Genomic DNA, 25,537 nt, shown 5'->3' with positions numbered 1-25,537 from the left:
TGTTACTTCATCAAGCTAAATAGCAACCACTAAATGGAGAAACATCTAAGATAGCAGGGATACTGTTGGAATAGCAGAGCAGTCTTAATAGTGAAGCTTGTTTTAGAAAGGAGTATATTTGCTGGCATCCTTCTAGAATGGAAAAAATAATACTAGGCTCTACCATTTGACCTGGCTGTGCCAAAACGTGTAAGCAGCTTTTCTATATCTGCCCCACATCTGTACCCTGTGTTTTTACCCAGAGAGAAAGCACAAAACTTCAAAAGTGTAATGCTTGGAAGGCTACTGGCATTGCCCTTTGCTGTGAGGACAGTTTCTTGTCCTTCAGTTCAGGCAGATTCTTTTAAATGCTTCAAGTAATTAGTGTCAGTTTCAGGACCCTCCTATTTGACTTATACTTAATGGTTTTTCTCCAATTTCAGAGTTGGGAAGACATCACTCATGAACCAGTATGTGAATAAGAAATTCAGCAATCAGTACAAAGCCACAATAGGAGCTGACTTTCTGACCAAGGAGGTGATGGTGGATGACAGACTAGTCACAATGCAGGTAAGCACATGTCTTGGCTGTGCTAACCAGGCCTTGATAGTTCATTTAGTCTGAATCTTTCCTCATGCGTAGACATTTTCCTTCCCTGTTCTTCAAATCTTATTATCCTATTTGTAGATAATTGGCTGATACTCAGTTAAATTTGAATTTCAGATCAATAGTGAATACTTTTTTAGTATACTTCTAGTGTATCTCAGATACGACTTGCTAAGACACACTAAAATTTCTTCTTAAAAAAACTCAGATTTATCCTTTCTTGTTTTTTGTTGTTGTTTTTGTTGTTTGCTAAATTTGGCAACCTGCAGCTCTCTGTCTTCTGCCTCTCTTGACATCCTTGCCCAGTGCTTTAGGTAAACATCTGTGTCTCACCTCAGTAGCGAGACATAAACTTTCTTTATTTTTTTGACTTCCTGTTTCATACGTAACTTCAAGAGTTGTGTGTCTGTTGAGCCAATCTTTTTTTTATGTATCAGCTTATTAATCTTTCAAGGGTTTCCCTTTCAACAGTTAAGATACAGATTCTTTCATATGACTTGTTGAAAAGCCTTCACATTCTGGCTATAAACTATTATTCCCTTTTTTCCCCCATTGAGTCATTTTGTTTGTATATATGTATCACATCCCTAGAAAAGAAACCCCTGAAGGATGGATACCTTGAGCCCAGGAGTTCGAGCCCGCAGTGAGCTGTGACTGCTCCATTATACTCCAGCTTGGGTGACGGAGTGAGACCCTGTCTCTAAATTTAAAAAAGAATACCAGGATTTTCCCTCCTGTATTTTCATCTCTTTCTTCGTGGTCCGTGATGCCAGCTGATGTTGTCAGTACAACCTCACTCTGAAACCAAACTATTGGGATAGGAGTAGATTATTCTGTCATTTTTCTAGATCTTTGAGTTGCACATCAAATCTGGGGCCAGTCATTCCAGGGGCAGTTTTAACCTGCCTGTGAGGTTCACAGTAATTTTCCCAGCTCTGTGATGACCAATGATTTCAAATTTTCAGTGTGATCATGTTTCATCTTCACACTTAGAACCAGACCATGACTTGGGAGCACAGCCTAATAGGAACCTGGTATTTGCCCTTGAGAGCATCAGCCAAGACGTTCGTGCATTATGGAGGCAAGAAAAGATGGTGGAAATAGCTGTTACTCAATTTTTTTTTGTCTCCTTCCAGTCCTTCTGAATCATGTGCTGCTCTTACAGACTTGTGTTGGTGGATATGTCTCTACTTCCAGCAGGGCTTGTATTCCCACCTGAAGTCTCCAACTTTTAGCTCAAATCTTTTGAAACTTCTATCTCTATGGCAGTTGTTCTTTCCTATATACTTCTAGAGGCAAATACAATTCTAATCCCATTGTAGTCCTAGAAAGTACCTGGCAAATAGTGGGGGCTTTCTGAAATGTGTGAATGATGTAGGTTAAAGGTAGAAATTTGTACACGTGTTGACCTCGAGCCATGGCATGCTCCTAGAGGATCAGGACTCTTAATTGACTCACACTTCTAGGACAGAGCTAGTATGAATCTGTCATCCTCACCTCATCTACACACATACACCTAGAGATCTTCAAAATGTAACTACAGTTTAAGCAAGTCAAGCTTGAGAGTAGAACTGGAAAACCTTGGCCCAAGGAATTGGCAAAGCTTGTGTCTGCAGTTGTTGGAGAATCTCAGTCCCACTCCACATGTACAGAAATCTTTGTCTCAAAGGATTTAACATAAATCCCTGTCATTCCTGGCAAAAACAAGGGTAAGACCACTCTGTAGGGACATTTACTACCGCAGGAGAGAAGATGAGTTCATAACCACATGAGGAAATAATGTACCACAAGAGATGTTCACAATGACTAGAGATGTTCTAAAAAGAAATAGAAACCATAATGGAAAGGGATACTATAAAAAAATGAGGATATGGAAAACTTAGAACTTCAAGAAGTGAAAAAATAGTATTGAAATAAGCTAAATGAACAGTTAAACTGTAGATTAAATGCAGCTGAAAAAAGCAGTAAGCTGTAAGAGCTGAGCAAATTTTCTAAAAGAAGACTTAAAATTGTAGAAGACCGAAAAGCAAAATCTTAAGAGCAACTATAGAAAAAAAAGACATGACTTGTAAAGGAACAACAGACTGACGAATTCTCAACAGAAGGCAGAAGGGAGTAGAATTACTTTAAGGAGCTGGGGTAAAGGCCCATCTGAAGATTCTCCATGTGTCGCAGCAAGGCTCAGACTGCCTTTTGCTCAGGGAAAATAGAACTTCTCCAGCTGAGCTGTAAACCACATAGCCATGTGGGCCAGCGAATTCAGAAATCAGAGTTCGGCCCCTGCTGGGTTAGGGGTTGTCATAACAGTCCTGTCTGTACTACTAAGCTGGGACCTTGGGGCGCTGCACTCCTGAAATAAACCGCATCAGGAGATCCACAGGGCACTGAGTGAGGTAAGGAAAGAGTGGAAAAACATAACAAGTTCCCAAGAGATTGAAGCAAAATGATGGCCCTTGTGCTCTTGCAGCCAGCTTCAGATACTAGAAGTAAATGAAAATCGTTGTCTCTGGACAAAGGCGTCATTATCCTGATCTTGAGGAATCCTCATGTGTTTTTCGAGGGCTTTTAGCAGCTTGCAGTAAAACATAATCAAAATAAAACAAGGCACCACAAGAAAGAACCAGTGGAAACTTCCCTGGTAATTCCAGAGTGTTTTTTATATTTAAAGAAATAAGGAGGATACAGAGTTTCAGTTATATGAGATGAATAAATCCTAGAGATCTGTACAGCATAGTGCCTGTAGTTAACAATACTATATTGTACACTTAAAAATTTGCATGCTGGATGTGGTGGCTCATGCCTGTAATCCTAGTGCTTTGGGAGGCCAAGAGAGGAGTTCGAGGCTAGCCTGGGCAAAATAGCAACATTTCATCTCTACAAGAAAATTTTTTGAAAGAATTTACTAAGAGGATCTTATTTTAAGTGTTCTTATCACAAAAAGTAATCATAAGAGGATGGGAGGAAACCTTTTGATGAGTAGGTTTGTGGCCTACATTATAGTGATGGTTTTCTCTCCAAACTCATTGAGTTGTATGCATTAGATCATAAGATGTGTGCAGCCTTTGTATGTCAGCCATACCTCACTAAAGGGGCTTTGGTTAAAGATAATCTTTTATCTGCAGGGAAGAAACGAAACAGTTAACATTGATGGGGGGAGAAAATGAAGCACAATCGATGAAATTTGGAAATTCAGAGAATGCTGCTAAAGCATAGCAGATTGGCCACACCAGAAAAGGGCTGGAAGAATGAAAGAAAAATGGCAGGAAATATGAAAGAGATAAGTGAAAGTGAGAAGGTTGGACCTACTTTTAATCAGTCTCAGAAGGTGTAAAGAGAGAATAATAGATCAAAGATGATATTTGCTGAGAATTTTCGAGAATTGGTGTGGCACCAGTCCACTGACTCGAGAAGCCCAAATTCCGGGAAGGATAAAAAGAATTCTGTGTAAGTCATAATGAAATTAAAAAAAAAAAAAAAAAAAAAGACTTAAAAATAGACTGAGGAAAACCTGACAAGCACAGCACTGAGGCTGCCAGGTGACTCTTGGCAGTAGCAGCAGAGCCCAGCAGGCAGTGGGGTATGTTGGGTAAGAGACGGGCGGCACAGTGTTCTGTCTCTGCTGAAATAACCCTCCTGAATGAAAGAGTACATCTTTAAGGGCCAGTGGCAGAAGTTCTAAAGGATAACTCCAGGCAGAAAGTGATTTCATGTAGATAGGTCTGAAGGAAGAACACGTCAATAGTATACTTGTATCTATTTTTGGAATCATGAGTATGTAACTTCCAAAGTAATATGAGGAAACAAAGATCAGAACTGTGTAATCTAATGTGTAGGGAAAGATTAGTGACTGCTGTGTTTCTTGTTTTTTAAAGTTCTCTATACTGTTCAGAAAGAATCTGGAAATTGATTAGTATCTTAGATGGAATCAAATAGGCATGACAAATTTCCAGGGAACATATTGTGAGTTCGTAGTAATTTAAACAGTGATATTAGTATAGTAATACACAGAGCACAGGAACAGAGGGCACAGGGTGCACCTCTCTGGTAATACATGGGGAGAAGGGTGTTGTAGGCTACATATTTTATTTATTTATTTATTTATTTATTTATTTTTGAGACAGAGTCTCACTCTGTCGCCCAGGCTGGAGTGCAGTGGCGCAATCTTGGCTCACTGCAACCTCTGCCTCCTGGGTTCAAGCAATTCTCCTGCCTCAGCCTCCCGAGTAGCTGGGACTCCAGGTGCATGCCACCATGCCCAGCTAATTTTTTGTATTTTTAGTAGAGATGGGGTTTCACCATGTTAGCCAGGATGGTCTTGATCTCCTGACCTCATGATCTGGCTGCCTCAGCCTCCCACAGTGCTGGGATTACAGGCGTGAGCTACCACACCTAGCCTTTTTTTTTTTTTTTTTTTTTTTTGAGACAGGAGTCTCGCTGTCACCCGGGCTGGAGTGCAGTGGCCTGATCTCGGCTCACTGCAACCTCCGCCTCCCCGATTCAGGCGATTCTCCTGCCTCAGCCTCCTGAGTAGCTGGGATTACAGGCGCCTGCCACCATGCTTGGCTAATTTTTTATATTTATTTTTAGTAGAAACGGGGTTTCACCATGTTGGCCAGGCTGGTCTCGAACTCCCGACCTCAGGTGATCCACCTACCTTGGCCTACCAAAGTGCTGGGATTACAGGCGTGAGCCACTGCACTCAGCCAGTAGGGTAAATAAGTGGGACTAGGACAGGGCTTTACATTCTAGCTTGGGGGAACCAGGGGATTCAAGACCTGAAGGTGGAAAAAATACAAAGTGAAAACTTTAAAAATGAAAATAGTGAATACTTTTCACCTTTGGCATTTGAAAATACAGAAAGTACAAATCATAAAATGTTGAAGATTGATAATAGATTACATTAAACATCTGAATAACAAGATTCCCAGACTAACAAGAACAAAACACACAAGCAGGTGAAAAAGATGATAATGCCTAATAGTATCCAAGCAGTGGGCAACCTGGTGGATGCTAGAATATAGGGAGTGGAACAGCCTCAGGTTGATGGTAGGAGTGTAGTAATGAGTACAACCTTTTCAGTAGAAACTGCCACTCTGCTCCCCAGTGTCGAACATACACTTATGCAGCAATCCAGAGTTCTGAGTCTGAGTGTATGATCTAGAAAAACTTACCTCTGGGCATTATGAGAGAGGTGTAATGAGAGTTATCATTGCAGCCTTGCATGGGGAGTGAAAAACTGCAAATAACTCAAATGATCTGGGAAACTAAGTGTAGTCCATTAAGGCAATGGAATATTATATAACTGTTAACTTTTGGGAATGAAAAAAGACAAGTTGCAAAAAGCTGTACAGGATGCTACTGTTTATGTAAGGCATCTCTTCAGGAGCATTTACTTGTGGTGAAGAAGGAAGAAAATGCAATGGGGGAAGGGTTAACTCTTGGAAAAAAACGGATTAAAATAACTGTTAATTTTTGTCACATCAGAATATTGGGTAGATAGTTATAAGGGTATAATTTTAAATGGAGAAAACAAAACATTTTGAGACAAGCAGGCTGGCTGGTTTCCTGTTTTGATGTGGTCTAAAGAAAAAGAATAAAAGCCCCTTACTCAAGCTATAGCTTACCTAACTTCCAGACAATCAGCAACAAAAAACCCTGAGAAGCTGTTATCACAAGTTCCTGCTTCATGGGGCTAGGGACCTCCCTTGGGGTCTCCCAGCCTGTGCAGTTAGACTTAAACTTCAACTTATAGTTACCTTTTCCTCATTTTAATGCCAAAAGTCACACCCAGGATGGAGATTTAACCTGCTAGTGCTACACGCAATTTCTGAAGAAGCATGTTTAGCCACTGTGCATGCACTGGAAAAACCCCTCCTGTATACATACCCTGACATCGCCCCTCCCCACAGGAAAGCCCTTTAAAGTTAACTCCCAGACTGCTTTCAGAGAACAGCTGCCCCTTTCCTTTTGCAGTGCTAGCTCACTATGCACAAGCTAATACACTTTCACTTTCTCTTTGCTATTATGTCTGGTGATCTCTCTTGATTTCTATCATGGTAGATTCCAAGAACCCAGGTCGCTGTTAACAATTTCAATTAAAATATTAAAAAATTTAAAGATCACAGCCATAGGACTGTACTTGTTGATGTTTTGATAAATATGGCCTTTACTTTTGTAAATTCAAAGTTAAATTAATTTTGGTAACTTTCTAGGAAACTGTCAACTTGTTGACTTCTTTTTGATGTATTACTTTGCCTTCTCTGTGTATCTGAGTTCCAGATGATGAATTGGTTCCACCTAACAGTAACAGAGTTCTTATGTAATTCTGCTTGTAGGAGTCTATCTGAAAAAAGCCATTTGAAATACAGAAAAAGCTTTCTATGCTAATGTTCATTGCTGAGTTGTTTATAATGATAGGAAATTGGCAGCAATATTTTCTTAAAAATAGGAATCGATGGTTCACTAAATCTGTTGGGCAGCAGTAAAGTCCAGTGAACCTGCTCTCCCACATCACCCCATCTGCTGTTGCCAGAGTGCCCTAGTGCATGACGGGGTAGAGGGGAGGAACATGGGAGAATGTGGAGAGTCTCACATGTGCAGTCTAGGATTTCAGCTCCAGAAAACCTCTCTGCGTATATGACTAGAACAAGACATGAACTCCTTCCTGTGTGGGAGGATGCCAAGTGTTCTTTTGTTTGTTTGTTTGTTTGAGAATGGGGTCATTTCTCCGCTGACAGATATGCATACATATTCCGTGTAGAACACTGGAGAACCAGGAGAGCACAGGGATGAGTACCACCAGCAGCCCTGATCCTTTTTAGTCTACATGTGTGGACTTTGTTTATTGTATCTGGGCAAGGGAGCATTTAGTGCCCTAACCTGCTGAGAGACAGTGGAATCATTAGAAATAAATTTGTCTTTTTTGCCCTTCATCCTTATATCTGAGTTGTTATCATGTTCATCCGCTCTGTTTGAGTGCCTGTTACGGATCTAGGGCAGTAAGTATACCCAACCTTGCTTTTAAACTTAGCATGGCAGTGAATGATATGACCAGCTTAAAGCTGGGCAGTAGTACCTGGTTTAATCTTTACTCTGGTGTGTGTTCTCATTGTCTTTCTCTTGATCTCTTTTTGTCAAGAGTTTTTCATTTGTTTTGTTTTTTAATTGAGGTATAATACAAATGAAATATAACATACTAATCTTTTTTGTTGTTTAGGCAAACTTTTCTCTCTTTTTTTTTGAGACAGAGTTTCGCTCTTGTCACCCAGGCTGGAGGGCAGTGGCACGATCTTAGCTTACTGCAACCTCCGCCTCCCAGGTTCAAGCGTTTCTCCTGCCTCAGCCTCCCAAGTAGCTGGGATTACAGGCATGCACCACCACGCCTGGCTAATTTTGTATTTGTAGTAGAGACAGGGTTTCTCCATGTTGGTCAGGCTGGTCTCAAACTCCTTACCTCCGGTTATCCACTGTGCCTGGCTAGGCAAACTTTTCATACAGTAAAATGCATAGATTGAACTATATCATTCGTGAATCATCACCTCACTTCCCTATTGAACTGTATCATTCGTGAGTCATCACCTCACTTCCCTATATTTCCATTGCTCTCAGAAAGTTCCCAGAGTACCTAAGTTTTATTTATAGTTCAAATTTTACACACTTACCTACATGTGACCACTACTTGGATCAAGATATAAGAAATTTCTAGCGCCCTGGAGATTGGACTCAATGTCACTCGCTCATAGACAGACACATATACTTACTCACAATATTTATGAGGATTGTTTCAGATACTCTGGTGCTGAAATTTGCTTCCTGAAGTCTGGTATCATTTGTCTTTGTGGGTGGCCCCACAATCTAGCCGATTTCTTCTGGCACTCCCTTCATACATGCTCCTGGTGCTCTGCCTAGCATTCTCCCAAGGAATAAATGTTTTGTCTCTCACAGATATGGGACACAGCAGGACAGGAACGGTTCCAGTCTCTCGGTGTGGCCTTCTACAGAGGTGCAGACTGCTGCGTTCTGGTATTTGATGTGACTGCCCCCAACACATTCAAAACCCTAGATAGCTGGAGAGATGAGTTTCTCATCCAGGCCAGTCCCCGAGATCCTGAAAACTTCCCCTTTGTTGTGTTGGGAAACAAGATTGACCTCGAAAACAGACAAGTAAGTACCAACGATGATAGATATCGTCACAGACATCTGCTCCCCAGGGGCCTTGTGAATTTGGAGGGTTCTCTGCTAAGCCCACATGGCTCTAGGAGGTGCTGGTGGGAGTCTTCATTACCATATGCCAGCCCTTCAGGCCAACTGCCTTTAAGGACCGGGACCCAGGTGACCTGGGTTAAGTCCCCATCCTGCCCCCAGCTGGCTGTGACTTTGGGCCACTGTCTTGGCTCTCTCAGCTTCAGTTCCCTTTCTGCACTTTGAAGGAGGGAATTCGGTTTTGTCATTCTCAGTAGTGCCCTCCCAGTACCTCCAGGCCATGCCTGGATCTCCATGTGTGCAGAATATTGCTTTGGGCTTTGAGTGAAATTGCTGTACTATAGTTTCAAATATCATTTCTGTTGGAAACATAGACTCTTTGATTAATTACAACTAGGTTTATTTCTGACCATGGATCTTCTCTTCTTAAGTGACTTAGTCCTATCTCTTGGCTAAAAATGGGCTAGGGTTGGGGAAGGAATGAGAATGTGTGAGTGGCATGGGTGAATCACACTAGCAGTAATGGTGAAGGGACTATAAACCTTAAGACCAAGCTGCTGGGCATTTCCTGTCCTGGAATCTCTGAGGTCCCAGTAAACACTCTTCATTTCTTCCCAGACTGGCTTCTTACTCCATTCACAAATGGCTTTTAAGTATAACTGAGGGTCAGAAGGTATGAGCTGTAGACAGAGACAGGCTTTGAGCTCTCTAGCTGAATCCTAGCTATCCTGAACATAGCCAGCAGGGCGAGTTTGGACGGGTCTGCAGGTCTCCTCCAACTCCCTCTTTCCCCATGTCTGTGTCCTCACCTGTACCACCTGTAGACGAGGGGCCATGACACTTCCTGGGGAGGATGGAGTCAGTGCTGGCTGCTTCTGTCATGAGCCTGTGTGCACCCTGCTTCTTCTTTCAGGTGGCCACAAAGCGGGCACAGGCCTGGTGCTACAGCAAAAACAACATTCCCTACTTTGAGACCAGTGCCAAGGAGGCCATCAACGTGGAGCAGGCGTTCCAGACGATTGCACGGAATGCACTTAAGCAGGTGAGTCTCCCACAGCTGACCAGCCCACTCTGGTGATGCCTGACCACTGACCCAGTCCCTGCCTGGCCTCCTGCCCTTAATCTTCTTCCCTAACCCACTCTTGTCTATATAGCCAGAATACCCTATGTGTTCATCTGGGAAGGTTATAACATGTTCTGCTTAAGCTTCCAGAAATCCCACTTTGGGGGCAATAATCTAAAAGATGCAGAGGCTGTGAAGTCTGAGGCTGCCCTTCTTTTACTAGGCTTGTTCTTATTTTCTTTGCTGCAATTAGGAGATCAGGTCACTGGGAGACCCCGAATAGATTGCTGCTTCTATTTAAGGAGGAAATAAACTTGAATATGAATCCCAGCTCTGCTGCCTACCAAGCATTATATCTAGTTTGGGCTTAAAAAAAAAAATTATGGCCAGGCACTGTGGCTCATGCCTGTAATCCTAGCACTTTGGGAGGCCAAGGCGGGCTGATCACTTGAGGTCAGGAGTTCGAGACCAGCCTGGCCAACATGGTGAAACCCCCCTCCACTAAAAAATACAAAAAAATTAGCCAGGCCTGGTGGCGGTCGCCAGTAATCCCAGCTACTCGGGAGGCCGAGGCAGGAGAATTGCTTGAACCCAGGCAGCAGAGGTTGCAGTGAGCCAAGATCGTGCCACTGTACTCCAGCCTGGGTGACTGTGTCTAAAAAATAATAAAAAAATAAAAATTATACCCGAACTTCTACTCCTTCACCTGAAAAATGGGAATACCTGCCTTTGCAGGGTGATTGTGAAGATTAAATGAGACTCTTTCAGCTCTCACATACTGACAGGTAACTTTTTTCCTTAGGAACAGTTAAGTAAACAACACAAGAAGATGTAGGAAAACTATTCAAGGAATACAATACCTAGAATTTCTTATTTACTGTTTCTGTGATTAGATACAACCACTCATGCGAGTTGAAAGTCTGTTGGGGCAGTGGTGATTAAGGCAGGTCACAAGGCCTCATCAGACAGTGTCTGGGGGTGGTCAGAGGTGTGGCAGGTTTGCGGGGATGCATAGAACACTTGAAGCACATGGTGGCTGTGAAGGGCAAGGCAGATTCTGCTGACTTCAGGAAGCTGGCTGAATGAAGGTAATGGCTTTCAGCAGGACAAAGAGTTGTTTAGAATGGTTGCTCCAAGGACCAGGGAAATTCTGGCATGGGTGGGGTCTGCACTAAGTGTTCCAGAATGAAAGGGACAGATCTACTCAATGAGGAAATTGTTCCACCCAGAATGCCAGGAGAGCCCTCAAGTGGTAAGGAACAGACCAAGATGCAGACTTGGCCACCCTCACCCCCAAATAATAAACTGTTGTGTTTTTCTTAATGTTCATATAAGGGAATGGAAATCCAAATATGTGTAGGAAAGTGTTTCCCACCTGTTCCCTGTTGCCTGGCATCACTGTCTTGAGTTTTTCTCTTCCATCACTACTGTCCCTGTTGTCTTTATGCTTTTATTTTTAGAGCTAGCCCCTAAGAAGTTAGATTGTTACATCGGAGGGTCTATTTTATTATAAGTTAGGGTGCCAGGTTGCTTTCCCCAAGGGGAATAACATTTCAGCAGTGTGGGCTTGCTTTCTTCTACCTCCTTGCCAGCAAGCAATAGGTGTCACCTGTCACTCTGCTGACATTGCCAATCTTTGGGTGTATAAATTGCCACCATCGTGACTACTGGTCCCTCTGAGTCCCCCTCCCTGGGGCTTAGCCATTTGGATTTTCTCTGCTGCACACAGCTGGCACACAGCACATGGTTGGGCCTCTCTCAGTTCTCATGAGCTGTTGGTGAATTGAAGTTAACTCTACTTGCATCTCAAGTGACTTTTCCAACTCTGTGGTCTTTTTAAGTCCTTTGAACATAGGAAAAAAATAACTTTTTATTTGGTTATGTCATTTTAAGTTTCTTTTTTTTTTTTTTTTCCGAGATGGAGTCTCGCTCTGTCGCCCAGGCTGGAGTGCAGTGGCGCATTCTCGGCTCACTGCAAGCTCTCCACCTCCCGGGTTCACGCCATTATCCTGCCTCAGCCTCTCCGAGTAGCTGGGACTACAGGCGCCCGCCACCACGCCCGGCTAATTTTTTGTATTTTTAGTAGAGACAGGGTTTCACCGTGGTCTCGATCTCCTGACCTCGTGATCCGCCCGCCTCGGCCTCCCAAAGTGCTGGGATTACAGGCGTGAGCCACCGCGCCCAGCCGTCATTTTAAGTTTCTATGTTTCCTGTGTCTACATCAGATTTTTCTGTAATTCAGCTGGAATTTGTTGTGGCTTATGGCAGGAAAGAGAGACTCGCCTTTTCTCTCGAGAGCTCAGCCAGTTGTTTAAAATCATTCGGCTCTGTTACACAAGCCGTTTCTCTCCCTGAATAGACCGTGGCCTGTTCTAAATGCTCGTATGTGCTGGGATCTGTTTCTGGTCTCTCCAGTCTGTTCTGGTGATGTCCGTGCCATGTTCCCTTATCTGAACTGTGTTGATTTGACTGCTTGATGAGGCAAGTTTCCTCTTGCCACATTCTTTTTTTTTTTTTTTTTTTTTTTTTTGGTTGGGGGGTTGTTTTCTTTCCCTGGCATGCAATGGCGTGATCTCGGCTCACTGCAACCTCCGCATCCCAGGTTCAAGCAGTTCTCCTGCCTCAGCCTCCCGAGTAGTTGGGATTACAGGCATCCACCACCATGCCCAGCTAATTTTGGTATTTTTTAGTAGAGATAGGGTTTCACCATGTTGGCCAGGCTGGTCTGGAACTCACATTGTGATCCGCCCGCCTCAGCCTCCCAAAATGCTGGGGTTACAGGCGCGAGCCACCGTGCCCAGCCTGCCACATTCTGTTTTAATCATTTTGTTTCAGTTCCACCATTTTCCTCTCTTACCTTCCACACCCCAAATAAAACTCTGTTGGGATTTTGACTGGAATTTTTTTCTTCAAGCCAACTTTTTTTCTCATTGATTGCAGTTTTGTTGTGGCTGTTGCATTAGTCTGCTCAGGCTGCGTTAACAAAACCCCATGGCTTGGGAGGGTCCAACAACAGACATTTTGTTTTCTCACAGTTCTGGAGGCTGGAAGTCCATGAGCAAGGTGCTGGCACATGTTTCTGGTGAGGGCGCTCTTCTGGGCTCACAGACTGCTATCTTCTCAATGTGTCCTCCCATGCCCTTTCCGCTATGTGCACAGAGAGAGGACACATGAGCAAGGTGTCTCTGGTGTCACCTCTTCTTATAAGGACACGAATTCTCTCAGATCAGGGCCCCACCCTGCAACCTCATTTAACCTTCATTCCTTCCTTACTCCAAATACAGCCATCTGAAGGGTTAGTGCTTCAACACAGGAATTTTGGAGGAACACAAAACATTCTGCCCAGCCAGGTGCAGTGGCTCACGCCTGTAATCCCAGCACTTTGGGAGGCTGAGGTGGGTGGATCACCTGAGGTCAGGAGTTCAAGACCAGCCTGGCCAACATTGTGAAACCCCATCTCTACTAAAAATACAAAAAATTAGCTGGGCATGGTGGTGGGCACCTGTAATCCCAGCTACTTAGGATGCTGAGGCAGGAGAATTGCTTGAACCTGGGAGGTGGAGGTTGCAGTGAGCCGAGATTGCACCATTGGACTCCAGCCTGGGCAACAAGAGTGAAACTCCATCTCAAAAAACAAAACAAAACAAAACAAAAAAAACATTCCACCCATGATACTATTTTAGGTCTTGTTTCTGTTCCTTCAGTAAGATTGATTGATTCTTTTTTTTTTTTTTTTAGAGACAGGGTCTTGCTCTGTCAGTCAGGCTGATATGCAGTGGTGCAATCATCACTCACTGTAGCCTCCAACTTCTGGGCTCCAGCGATCTTCCCACCATAGCCTCCTAAGTAGGTAGGACTAGAGGCACACCCAGGCTATAATTCATTTATAACAGGATCCTTTGCCTTTCACAGTAAACATATTCCTAGGTACTGGTGGGAATATAAAATGTCGCTATTTTAACAGCCAAAAAGTAAGAACAACTCAAATGTCCATCAACTGATAAGTGAATAAACAAAGGGCAGCTTATCCATGCATTCTAATATTATTCAGCTATAAGAAGGAATGAAGTAGTGACACATGCTGTCATATGGGTGCTAAGTGAAGGAAGCCAGTTGCAAAAAGACTGTATGTTGTACAGTTCCATTTCAGTGAAATGTCTGGCCCGGATGCAGTGGCTTGTGCCTGAAATCACAGCACTTTGGGAGGCTGAGGCCGGAGGATCGCTTGAAACCAGGAGTTTAAGACCATCTTGGGCAACATAGTAAGGCCTCATCTCTACCAAAAATTAAAAATTAGCTAGGTGTGGTGGCACGAGCTTATAGTTCCAGCTACTTGGGAGGCAGACTGGAGGATTATGTGAGCCCAGGAGTTAGAGGCTGCAGTGAGCTGTGATCATGCCATTGCACTCCAGCCTGGGCGACAGAGCAAGACTCTGCCTCAAAAAAAAAAAAAAGAAAGAAATCACAGCCCACTAGAAGAAATGGGGAAAATTAAAATAAATAAATAATGTTTAAAAATTAAGTGTCCAGAATAATAGGCAAGTCTATTGAGACAGAAAGTAGATGAGTGGTTGCTGGGTCCAGGATGGTGTAGAATGGGAGTGGGAAGGAACTACTAATGGGCATAGGGTTTTTTGCGGTGGGGGGAGGGTGATGAGAGTATTTTAAACTTAATGTTGATGGCTGCCCAACTTTCTGAATATACTAAAAACCATTGAATTGTACACTTTATGGCATGTGAGTTAAAACCCAGTAAAGCTATTAGGAGTGCAATGGCACCGTCTTGGCTCACTGCAACCTTGACCTCCCAGGTTCAAGCAATTCTCCTGCCTCAGCCTCCTGAGTAGCTGGGATTATAGGTGCTTGTCACCATGCCTGGCTAATTTCTGTATTTTTGGTAGAGACGGGGTTTCACCATGTTGGCCAGACTGATCTTGAACTCCTGACCTCAGGTGATCCACCTGCCTCGGCCTCCCAAAGTGCTGGGATTACAGGCGTGAGCCACCATGCTCAGCCAAAGCTGTTATTTTTTTAAGTATGTATTCCTAGATGTTTTATACTTTTATAGTTATTGTGAATGGAATGATTTTTTTCCTAGATAACTTTTAATGAATAGAAACAGTTCCTGCTTTATCTCCAAGTTCTAGAACAGTCACTGGCACACAAGTGCTCAGTGTTTAAGCGACACTGTTTTCCTGCACGCAAAAGTAGAATGCTGCTCCTCATTGAAAACATGTTACTTTGGCAAAGTCCCACTAAAATGACCATAGTCCATCTGCTCTGATTGTCACAGATGGTGATAAAATTCATTCACAGCTGCCTTTCTAGGCCTGCAGCATTTGGGAGACAAAACTCTGCTAAACCTTCGGAAGAAAAAAGAGACCAGAGGCCATTGGTCCCGAAAATGGATAGAAGATGGGGAGGTAGAAGGAGTGTTCCAGGCTGAGAGGGCAGCTCACACTCAGCACCAGCCACTTCACCTCGTGCACACACTGGCTGAGGGTTGCCAGATGTTTGAGAAAAGCTGGAAATCCAGACCATTGTTAACCATTGGCAACTATAGGGAACATACAGAAAGCATCTGAACTGGATGTGGTCCCAGAGCTCCCAGATCATGATCTGATCAAGAACATCCATGAACTTCTGTCCTGATTGCTCAGTGCAGACTGCTGCTTCTCCTGGCAAGACTCCTCTCTTCACATTGACCTGTAGTTGTCACAAAATCTGTTTTTCTCTTGCTACTCCCCTGAGCGTGGCACCTTCTGCCAGAGCGCTCCCTTAACTGTGTGGGCAGGCTCTGCTCCACAGCTCCCTGCCCACTCTGCTCAAGCCGAAGTGAGCCCCTCCTGAGCAGAAAGGGCCCGTAATGAGGGCTGAAATGTTCTATTTCGTGAGTAACCAACCTTTCTCTGTCTCCTTGTCCAGGAAACGGAGGTGGAGCTGTACAACGAATTTCCTGAACCTATCAAACTGGACAAGAATGACCGGGCCAAGGCCTCGGCAGAAAGCTGCAGTTGCTGAGGGGGCAGTGAGAGTTGAGCACAGAGTCCTTCACAAACCAAGAACACACGTAGGCCTTCAACACAATTCCCCTCTCCTCTTCCAAACAAAACATACATTGATCTCTCACATCCAGCTGCCAAAAGAAAACCACATCAAACACAGTTACACCCCACATATCACTCACACACACACACACACACACACACACACACACACACACACACACACAGATCTGACGTAATCAAACTCCAGCCCTTGCCTGTGATGGCTCCTTGGGGTCTGCCTGCCCACCTACATGAGCCCGCGAGTAATGGCAGCAGGACAAGCCAGCGGTGGAAGTCATTCTGATATGGAGTTGGCATTGGAAGCTTATTCTTTTTGTTCACTGGAGAGAGAGAGAACTGTTTACAGTTAATCTGTGTCTAATTATCTGATTTTTTTTTAACAGTCTTGTGGTCTTTTTACCCCCCCCCCTTTCCCCTCCCTCCTTGAAGGCTACCCCTTGGGAAGGCTGGTGCCCCATGCCCCATTACAGGCTCACACCCAGTCTGATCAGGCTGAGTTTTGTATGTATCTATCTGTTAATGCTTGTTACTTTTAACTAATCAGATCTTTTTACAGTATCCATTTATTATGTAATGCTTCTTAGAAAAGAATCTTATAGTACATGTTAATATATGCAACCAATTAAAATGTATAAATTAGTGTAAGAAATTCTTGGATTATGTGTTTAAGTCCTGTAATGCAGGCATGTAAGATGGAGGGTTGAACCCTGTTTGGATTGCAGAGTGTTACTCAGAATTGGGAAATCCAGCTAGCGGCAGTATTCTGTACAGTAGACACAAGAATTACGTACGCCTTTTATCAAAGACTTAAGAGCCAAAAAGCTTTTCATCTCTCCAGGGGGAAAACTGTCTAGTTCCCTTCTGTGTTTAAATTTTCCAAAAGGTTGATTTGCATAATACAGTGGTATGTGCAATGGATAAATTGCCGTTATTTCAAAAATTAAAATTCTCATTTTCTTTCTTTTTTTCCCCACTGCTCCACACTTCAAAACTCCCCTGTTAGATCAGCATCCTACTGTGAGAGTAAAAGGAAAACCCTAACAGATCTGTCCTAGTGATTTTACCTTTGTTCTAGAAGGCGCTCCTTTCAGGGTTGTGGTATCCTTAGGTTAGCGGAGCTTTTTCCTCTTTTCCCCACCCATCTCCCCAATATTGCCCATTATTAATTAACCTGTTTCTTTGGTTGGAGCCCTGGCAGTTCTGCTCCCTTCCTAGGATCTGCCCCCGCATTGTAGCTTGCTTAACGGAGCACTTCTCCTTTTTCCAAAGGTCTACATTCTAGGGTGTGGGCTGAGTTCTTCTGTAAAGAGATGAACGCAATGCCAATAAAATTGAACAAGAACAATGATGATCTGCCTTTGCCATGTCTTTTTTTCCTTCTTCGAGAGCCTTGGCTCAGTAGAGACCACATGAGCTAATCATAGCCAATGCCTTTCAAGCAAGAGAGCCCTCCATAAATGGGCACGTGTGGTGCTTCGAGGCAGAAAGGCCCTCTCCTGTAGTGCCTGTCCCTAGTTTTGTTTTTGTTTTTGTTTTTGGGAGGGGGGTGGTGTATTTTAATCACAGTGTTGGAGGTTGAGGACCATGGATGGAGAAAGCATTGTCCCTTTAGAAGAGCAGCCACAAACTGCTGGGAACTCTGAGCCATGCATATCCTGTAGGTGTAACTGTAACCTAGTCATGTGTTACGTGTTTTATTTTTAGTTGACCTAGTTGCTAACACTTAGATGTGTAATTCTGCATTTGTCACAGGAGAGGAAGATTTGGCAGCAGAGGCTCTGTATTCCAACATATGTAAGCCCCTACCTGGAATGGAATAGATGCCACTTAGAAGCAATTTTATTAAAACAGTAGTAGTTCAGGTCGTGGGTCACTTTAGGTTTTGCAGAAGTGCCTCATTGACTTAGATCTTGAATTCTACTTTGCTACACTTTTCTACATTTCCACTTTTCTGTCTCCTCAGCTGGTTTCTTTCCTCGTGGCTCCTCTTGGCATGTACTTTATGTGTTAAAAATAGCATAGTTTAGAAGCTCAGATGCTGCACAATGTGAGATTATCCACAGTGCAATTCCACCCTGGCTGGTGGTGCATGGCTTAAATCTTCTCTGGTCGTATGTTTTGTTTGGGCCTTATCAGATGTTTGTCCTCTAGAGGAGCAGAGTTCTCTCCAGCTTGGGGCCCAGTGACTGGGCCACAGTGTGTGGACCCTTGTGTGATGCCCACCTCTGCAAATCAGGCATCTATTCCTCTATGTTCCACTGGTCTTGACCTTGTATATGACATTAAAATGGACCTTGACTTCTGACCTGCTTGACCGTTATCCTAAAACTGATGATCATCCTGACATTAACCTGCCTTAGCTTGAGATGAATGTAATCTTTAATTGACTCTGATTTCAACCATTGTCCTTATCATAACTTACCCTAATTTTAATGGCTTTGGCTTTGAACTGGCTTTGACTTTACCCTAAACATGATCACTGTTGAATGACCTTGACTCTGACCCACCTCCTGACCCTAATCATTACCTGACTTTGAAGTTAACATGGAACCCTACCGTGACAATAGGTCTTACTCTCTGACCTGGGACTAATTAGTCTCATGTCCCATCAGCCCGATGGCTGAGCTCGGTGTCATATTTTAACCCTAAATTGTATAATGTTCATCTAAGGGATTCAGCTTAACCACAATAGGAAGCCATGGCTGAGACTGAGTTCTGCTTTAACACAGTGCCTTTTTCTATGTACCTATTTAGATTCAGCATAAGCATGTGTTTTCTCTCAAAAGAGGGGAACTTGTCATTTTGCTGGAATAAGCAGTAAGGATTTACTTTTGAGAAGAATATCTGGGACTGAGTTTGTCTGCAGTACTATGGATTGTTTGGGTTCATTTGTATTTGCCTCGAGGTGAGAATGAGAGATGAGTGTGTTGCTGGGTTTGCATCCATCTCAGTTGGCACTAACAAGGATTCAGAAGTTACTTTTGGCAAGGCACTCTGGCTCACACCCGTAATCCCAGCACTTTGGGAGGTCGAGGTGGGTGGATCACCTGAGGCCAGGAGTTTGAGACCAGCCTGGGCAACATGGCAAAACCCCATCTCTGATAAAAATACAAAATTTAGCCGGGCATGGTGGTAGGCGCCTGTAGTCTCAGCTACTTGGGAGGCTGAGGCAGGAGAATCGCTTGAACCTGGAAGGCAGAGGTTGCAGTGAGCCAAGGTTGCGCCACTGCACTCCAGCCTGGGCAACAGAGATTCCATCTCACAAAAAAAAAAAAATGTTTTGGAAAGGACGTCTGGGAATGAGTTTGTTGTACTATTATGTACTTGTTTCAGTAGTACTCCTTCTTCAGATCCCAGCTTATTCTGCCTCCACGTGAGTGTGTGTTGCTGTGCCGACTTTCATCTCCCCCAATAAACTATGAGGAGTTGGTTTTAATAAGAATGCCTGAGTTTGTTGTACTAACAGGAATTCTCATCCAAACGCCTGCTCAGGTTCATTGATTCCTCTCATCTTTTAGTAAGAATATGGCTTTGAGATTAATGTGTATTGCATTGCTTACATTGATGTCAGTTAACACTGACCAACAATAAGATTTCACCTTAAGATAAATGTCTGAGACAAAGCTTTTTTGCACTGAAAATGATGCCTTCCAATAGCATGAAGTAGGTGCATCTTGGTTCACTCTACCTTGCAGTAAGAATGTGCCCTAGAGAGGAATGTGTGTGTCCTGCTTACCTTCCTCTCAGTTGTCACTCGCATGCAATTAGGAGTTACATGAATCAAATGATTGAGACTGGATGTACTTGTACTAATATGGATTCTTTTCATCACCACATTAGACTCATTCTAATCGAGTTACACTTAACAATCATCCTGACCGTGATCCCCTTGAGGTGACCTTGGATTAACTTTGAAACTGACCCATGTGTCCTGACCTTGACTTTTTTTTTTCTTTTTCTTTTTTTTCTTTTCTTTTTTTGAGACGGAGGCCCAGGCTGGAGTGCAGTGGCGCGATCTTGGCTCACCGCAACCTCCGCCTCCCAGGTTCAAGTGATTCTCCTGCCTCAGCCTTCTGGGTAGCTGGGATTACAGGTGTGCACCACCACACCTAGCTAAACTTTGTATTTTTTAGTAGAGAGGGGGTTTCACCATGTTAGCCGGGCTGGTCTCGAACTCACGACCTCAAATGACTCACTCACTTTGTCCTCCCAAAGTGCTGGGATTACAGGTGTGTTGATCCTGATCTTGAATCTCCTATACAGTCATCCTGACCTTAAGCTGAAGTAAGCATGAACTTGACCTTGAATTTGAATCTAGCCCTAATTCTGACCCTTGTCTTCACCCTAACCGTCACCCTGACCATGTTTTGCCCTCATTTTAAACTTGTCCTTGAAACTGACTTTGATTGATTTTGAATCCAGTACACTGATGCTTTTCATGGCCCTGAATCTGAATCTGAAGCCAACCCTGAACATTGTCCTGGCCATAAGTTTATACTTCCCCTAAGTTTATACCTGAGTCTAGCTGACCTTAACCATTCTTAAGTTATCCTTAACCTTAGTCATCCTCCCACTGATGATAGTCTGTCTTTGAACTGCTCTGGCCTTAAAATGACCTTGATCCTCTTGGCTCTAATCCTTAGCCTTGGTATGAGGTTGGACCCAACCCTTGTCCTGGTGCTGACCAGCATTCTGACCCTACGTTTCAACTTTACCTTGAGCTTGAGCCATTCGGACCTTGACATGACTTTGAGGCCGACTCTGATTATCACCTTGAACATCATTCTAGCCATGTCTTAGTTTTTTTTTTTTTTTTTTTTACTTTGCACTTGACCTTGACCCTACCATAGATCCTCAGTTTGACATACTTATCCTGATCTTGCCCTACCTGACTCTGAAATTGCTTTACCTTCATCCTGCCATTGTATGGACAATGACCTTGAACTTTACTTGGATCCTGATCTTAACTATCCTTTAAACACAGACATCCATACTTGGACCCACCCCAACATTGAAATGATCTTACCCAAAAAATTGGCCTTGTCACTGACTCCGATCCTTATCTTCACTCTTACCTGCTTTGATTTTTTGATGATCATTGATCTGAATCGACCCTGATACTGAACATGACTGACCATTTTAGAGCCTTGGCTTGTGTTCCAAACCACCAGCACATCTCAGCGCCCACTTTCTTCTTTTCCGTTGGCCCTTCTTGTGGACGTGTCCTGTATTCATTTGCTAGGACTGTCATAACAAATACCAGGCTGCAGGGCTTCAACAGCAGAGATGTCTTTTCTCCCGGTTTTGGATGATAGAAGTCCAAGACCCAGGTGTCCACAGGGTTGTTTCCTCTCAGCCCCTCTCCTCAGCTTGTGGATACCTCTCTCCTTCTGGTGTCTCCACATGGTCTTCCCTTCTTTGCCTTTCTGGGTTTGAATCTCCTTTCTATGGACACCAGTCGGATTCGATGAGGGCCCAACTATATGACCTCATTTTACTTTAGTTACCTCTTTAATGGTCCTGTCTCCAACTGCAGTCACTTGCTGAGGTACTGGGGTTTAGGCCTCAACATAGGAATTGGAGGGGGACACAGCCCAGCACATCACCTCCCCTATCACCTCTCTTATGTACATCTTAGCTCTCATAGCCGTCACTGTCTAATTTTTCTTTCCTTGAATCTGGCTTCATTCCAAATTTCCCCTCCCCTGACTTGTTTTAATCTTTAACAGTTTTGTGAGGTACAATCCACCCTCTGTAAAGAGGAGAAAACAACAGATCTAGAAAGCTGAGCACTTGCTGGGAGGTTCGTTTTTCCTAAGAGGAGCTATATGTTGGAATCACCTGAGGGCCTGGGCCGCACCTGATTTACTGAACTTGACAGTGCCGGGGTGTGGCTCAGGTATGCTTTTAAAATCCCTCCAGGTGATTCTAATGTGTAGCTGGCGTTGAACTGGTATAAAAATATTTCCCTAAATATTTTATGAACCACAAATGTGTAAGGTCCACAGCTGGTTTCTAAGAGACAGGAAAAAGTTTGGCCTTAAAAAAAATTAAAGATCTCGGCCGGGTGCGGTGGCTTACGCCTGTAATCCCAGCACTTCGGGAGGCCTAGGTGGGAGATCATGAGGTCAGGAAATCGAGACCATCCTGGCTAACACGGTGAAACCCCATCTCTACTAAAAATACAAAAAATTAGCCGGGCGTGGTGGCGGGCGCCAGTAGTCTCAGCTACTGGGGAGGGTGAGGCAGGAGAATGGTGTGAACCCGGAGGCAGAGCTTGCAGTGAGCAGAGATAGTGCCACTCCAGCCTGGGCAACAGAGTGAGACTCCATCTCAAAAAAAAAGATCTCAAATGTATGCTCTAGCCTTCCCCACCACCACCACCACTGAGTTGCAACTGCACAGATTTTGTTTGACCCACTTTGCCTACATACTTCCAACCAATATTTGTAAATGGGAAGATAGCACACAAAATCCAACTCATTTGTCTTTAAAAAATTGGAAGAAAGTGCAACACTTGGATCACACTCCCGAATTTCTCATAGTGACCACTAATTGAGGATTGAGGACCCACCTTATTTAAACTTGCTTGCCTGGCTTCCATGCTAAGAAACCAACTTATGTCTGAGGGCGGCCCGGCAGCTTCCGAGTGGAATGCGTGTGCTCCAAGAGACCAGGCTTTGGGGTGTGGTGCGCTGAGTGCTGCTGCTCTGCCAAGTGAGCTCGGCCTGGTCCACGGTGACTAGCAAGTTTCCATGTCCTGAGTTTCCTGGCCAGGTAGAAGATACTGGAAGTCTGGAGGAGAACCCAAAACTGCCAGCATGGCACATCCTGTCCCCACCTCTTTCCTTTAAGGAGAGGAACCATGTGCCTTCACAGTGCCCTTCCTCACGGTACTCCTTTCCTTTGCCAGAAGTCCTGCTTCCATTCACACTGCAGGGCTAAAGATGTCCCTTTTTGCTTATTTTTGTTGTAGTTTCATGGACGGGAGCCAGAACTGGAATTTTGTTAGCTTTTTGGAGTCTAATCGTAGCCCGTGGGTGTATTATTACTCCCTACTTTATGCCAGGAAAGAGAAAGGGTAAAGGCTATATAGAAAATCCCTAATTTAGAGGAGGAAAAGGCCACTCTGGATGGCCCATTGGACGGAGGTGGTGAATTCAGTAGTTGGGTTTCCATTGGTATCTGTTGCTTCTGCTTTCAAAAGCAAGCTTGGCTTGCAGTTTATAAAAGTACCCTGGGTCCCTAGTCATCTCTGCACTCATAGGAATGCCTGCCTGCTGGGGTACTGTTGTGGAAGGACAGGGAAACTTCTTGCCAAATTTCATTCCTTGCCATAGAACAGGATCCTCCAACTCTAGACATTAACTTAGGTTGTCTTGGAGAGATCATCAAGATTTTGTTAAGTCACTTGATTCTCTAGCTGCACTCCCAGGTAAAAGGAAACTACCCTCACATCTATGGTCAGTTGATTTTTGACAAGGGTGCCAAGACCATTCAATGGGGAAAAGACAGTTTTTTCATCAAATTGTGCTGGGATATGGATACCCATACCCATCTGCAAAGAATGAAGTTGGAGTCTTAACCTTGCACCATATACAAAAACTAACTTGAACTGGATCAAAGACCTAAGTGTCAGAGCTAAAACTGTAAAACCCTTTGAATAGGGGGAAAGCTTCATGACAGTGGATTTGGCAGTGATTTATTTGATATGACTCTAAAAACACAGGCAACAAAAGAAAACAGATAAATTGGACATCATGAAAATTAAAAATTTTTGTGCATCAAAGAACACTATAAAGAATAAAAACTCATCATATATCTCATAAGGGATTAATATCCAGAATATATAAAGAAGTCCTACAACTCAATTTTAAAAAGTGATTCAAAAATGAGTGAAGGACTTAAATACATATTTCCCCAAGAAGATACAATGATCACTGTCAGTCCACCAGAAAATGCGAATCAAAACCACACTGAGCCACTTAACACACAAAACAGCAAGTGTTAGTGAAGATGTGGAGAAATCAGAACCCTCATGTTCTACTGGTGGGAATGTAAAACAGTGCAGCCACTTTGGACAATAGCCTGGTGATTCCTCAAAAAGATAAACATGGAATTACCCTGGGACCAGCAACTCCCCTCTTGAGATGTGTACCCAAGAGGATTGAAAGCTGGGATTCAGAGAGATGCTTGCACACCCATGTTCGTGGTAACATTATTTACATTAGCCAAAAAGTGGAAACAAGTGTTCATCAACAGAGGAATGGATAAACACAATGTGATATGTATATAGAATGGAATATTATTCATAAGGAGTAAGGCCAGGTGTGGTGGCTCATGCCTGTAAGCCCAGCACTTTGGGAGGCTGAGGCAGGTGGATCACGAGGTCAAGAGATCGAGACCATCCTAGCCAACATGGTGAAACCCCGTCTCTACTAAAAATACAAAAATTAGCTGGGCTTGGTGGCACGCACTTGTAATCCCAGCTACTCGGGAGGCTGAGGCAGGAGAATCGCTTGAACCCGAGAGGCGGAGGTTGCAGTGAGCCAAGAGCATGCCACTGCACTCCAGCCTCGGCAACAGAGCTAGACTCCGTCTCAAAAAAAAAGAGTAAGATTCTGAGTCATGCTGCAGTATAGATGAGACTTCAAAACATTATTCCAAGACCGAGTGCGGCGGCTTACGCCTGTAATCCCAGCATTTTGTGAGGCCAAGGTGGGAGGATCATTTGAGCCCGGGAGTTCAAGGCTGGCCTAGGCAACTTAGTGTGACCCTATCTCTACAAAAAATAAAATTAGCCAGGTGTGGTGGCATGCGCCTGTAGTCCCAGCTACTTGGAGGCTGAGGCGGGAGGATTGCTTGAGCCTAGAAGGGCTGCAGTGAGCTGTGGTTGTGCTGCTGCACTCCAGCCTGGGCAACAGAGCGAGATCCTATCTCAAAGGAAAAAACATTATTCTAAGTGAAATAAGCCTGACACAGGAGGACAAATATTGTTATCATTCCACTCTTAGGAAGTACCTAGAATAGGAAAATTCATAAGAGACAAAAAGTAGAACAGAGTGCAGGGAGGGGAATGGAGAATTACTCTTTAAAGGGTACACAATGTCTGTTGGGGATGATGGAAGTTTTGGAAGTAAACAGTGGTGATGTTTGCACAACATTGTGAATGTATTTAATGATGCTGTAATTGACACAAGATGGTAAATTTTTTGCAAGTTTTATACTTTTTTTAATTGAAAAAAAAAAGGAAACTGCTGAGTGAAAAAAGTCAAAGATCAATGAGTGCCTAAAGCCCATGAACTTGAAAATGAGGCTTCGCCTCACAAAAACGCCAGCTGCCTCTGCATCTGTCCCCTTCCCATGTGTCTCTGAGGCCCAAGCTGGTGGCCCTTTTGTTGTCAGCCCTCCCAGCAGCTGTGCTGGCCTTGAGGCCTCACCCAGCACAGGAGACAGAGGGAGCAAGGCCTCACCCAGCACAGGAGACAGAGGGAGCGCAGAAGACCAGGGCTCACCTGGGCTGAGAGCTCCTGAGTCCTGGCGCTGAGCCTCCTGCTGCACACACATTTCTGGAACTCTGGGCTCTGAATCAGGGTGTGGGCCAGAAATTTTTACTCAG

General features: G+C 43.9%; 1 protein-coding gene across 2 annotated transcripts in view; it reads left to right on the top strand.

Moving 5' to 3' along the window:
• Positions 1-17,267, top strand: part of RAB7A (RAB7A, member RAS oncogene family) — an 86,447-nt gene extending 69,180 nt beyond the window's left edge. Inside the window, exons 3-6 of one of the 2 annotated variants that reach the window (XM_032149862.2) lie at positions 423-549; positions 8,530-8,748; positions 9,701-9,829; positions 15,776-17,267. In XM_032149862.2, coding sequence (XP_032005753.1) covers positions 423-549; positions 8,530-8,748; positions 9,701-9,829; positions 15,776-15,871 — 571 coding nt within the window. In that variant the 3' untranslated portion in view covers positions 15,872-17,267. The remainder of the gene's footprint in view (positions 1-422; positions 550-8,529; positions 8,749-9,700; positions 9,830-15,775) is intronic. The other variant, XM_032149864.2, reaches the window with a different exon arrangement.
• Positions 17,268-25,537: the final 8,270 nt, after the last annotated feature.

Source organism: Hylobates moloch, unplaced genomic scaffold (assembly GCF_009828535.3).
Source record: "Hylobates moloch isolate HMO894 unplaced genomic scaffold, HMol_V3 SCAFFOLD_4, whole genome shotgun sequence".
In the NCBI taxonomy this organism is placed as follows: domain Eukaryota; kingdom Metazoa; phylum Chordata; class Mammalia; order Primates; family Hylobatidae; genus Hylobates; species Hylobates moloch.
The sequence above is the reverse complement of the archived record's forward strand: the minus strand, read 5'-3'. Positions and strand labels throughout refer to the sequence as shown.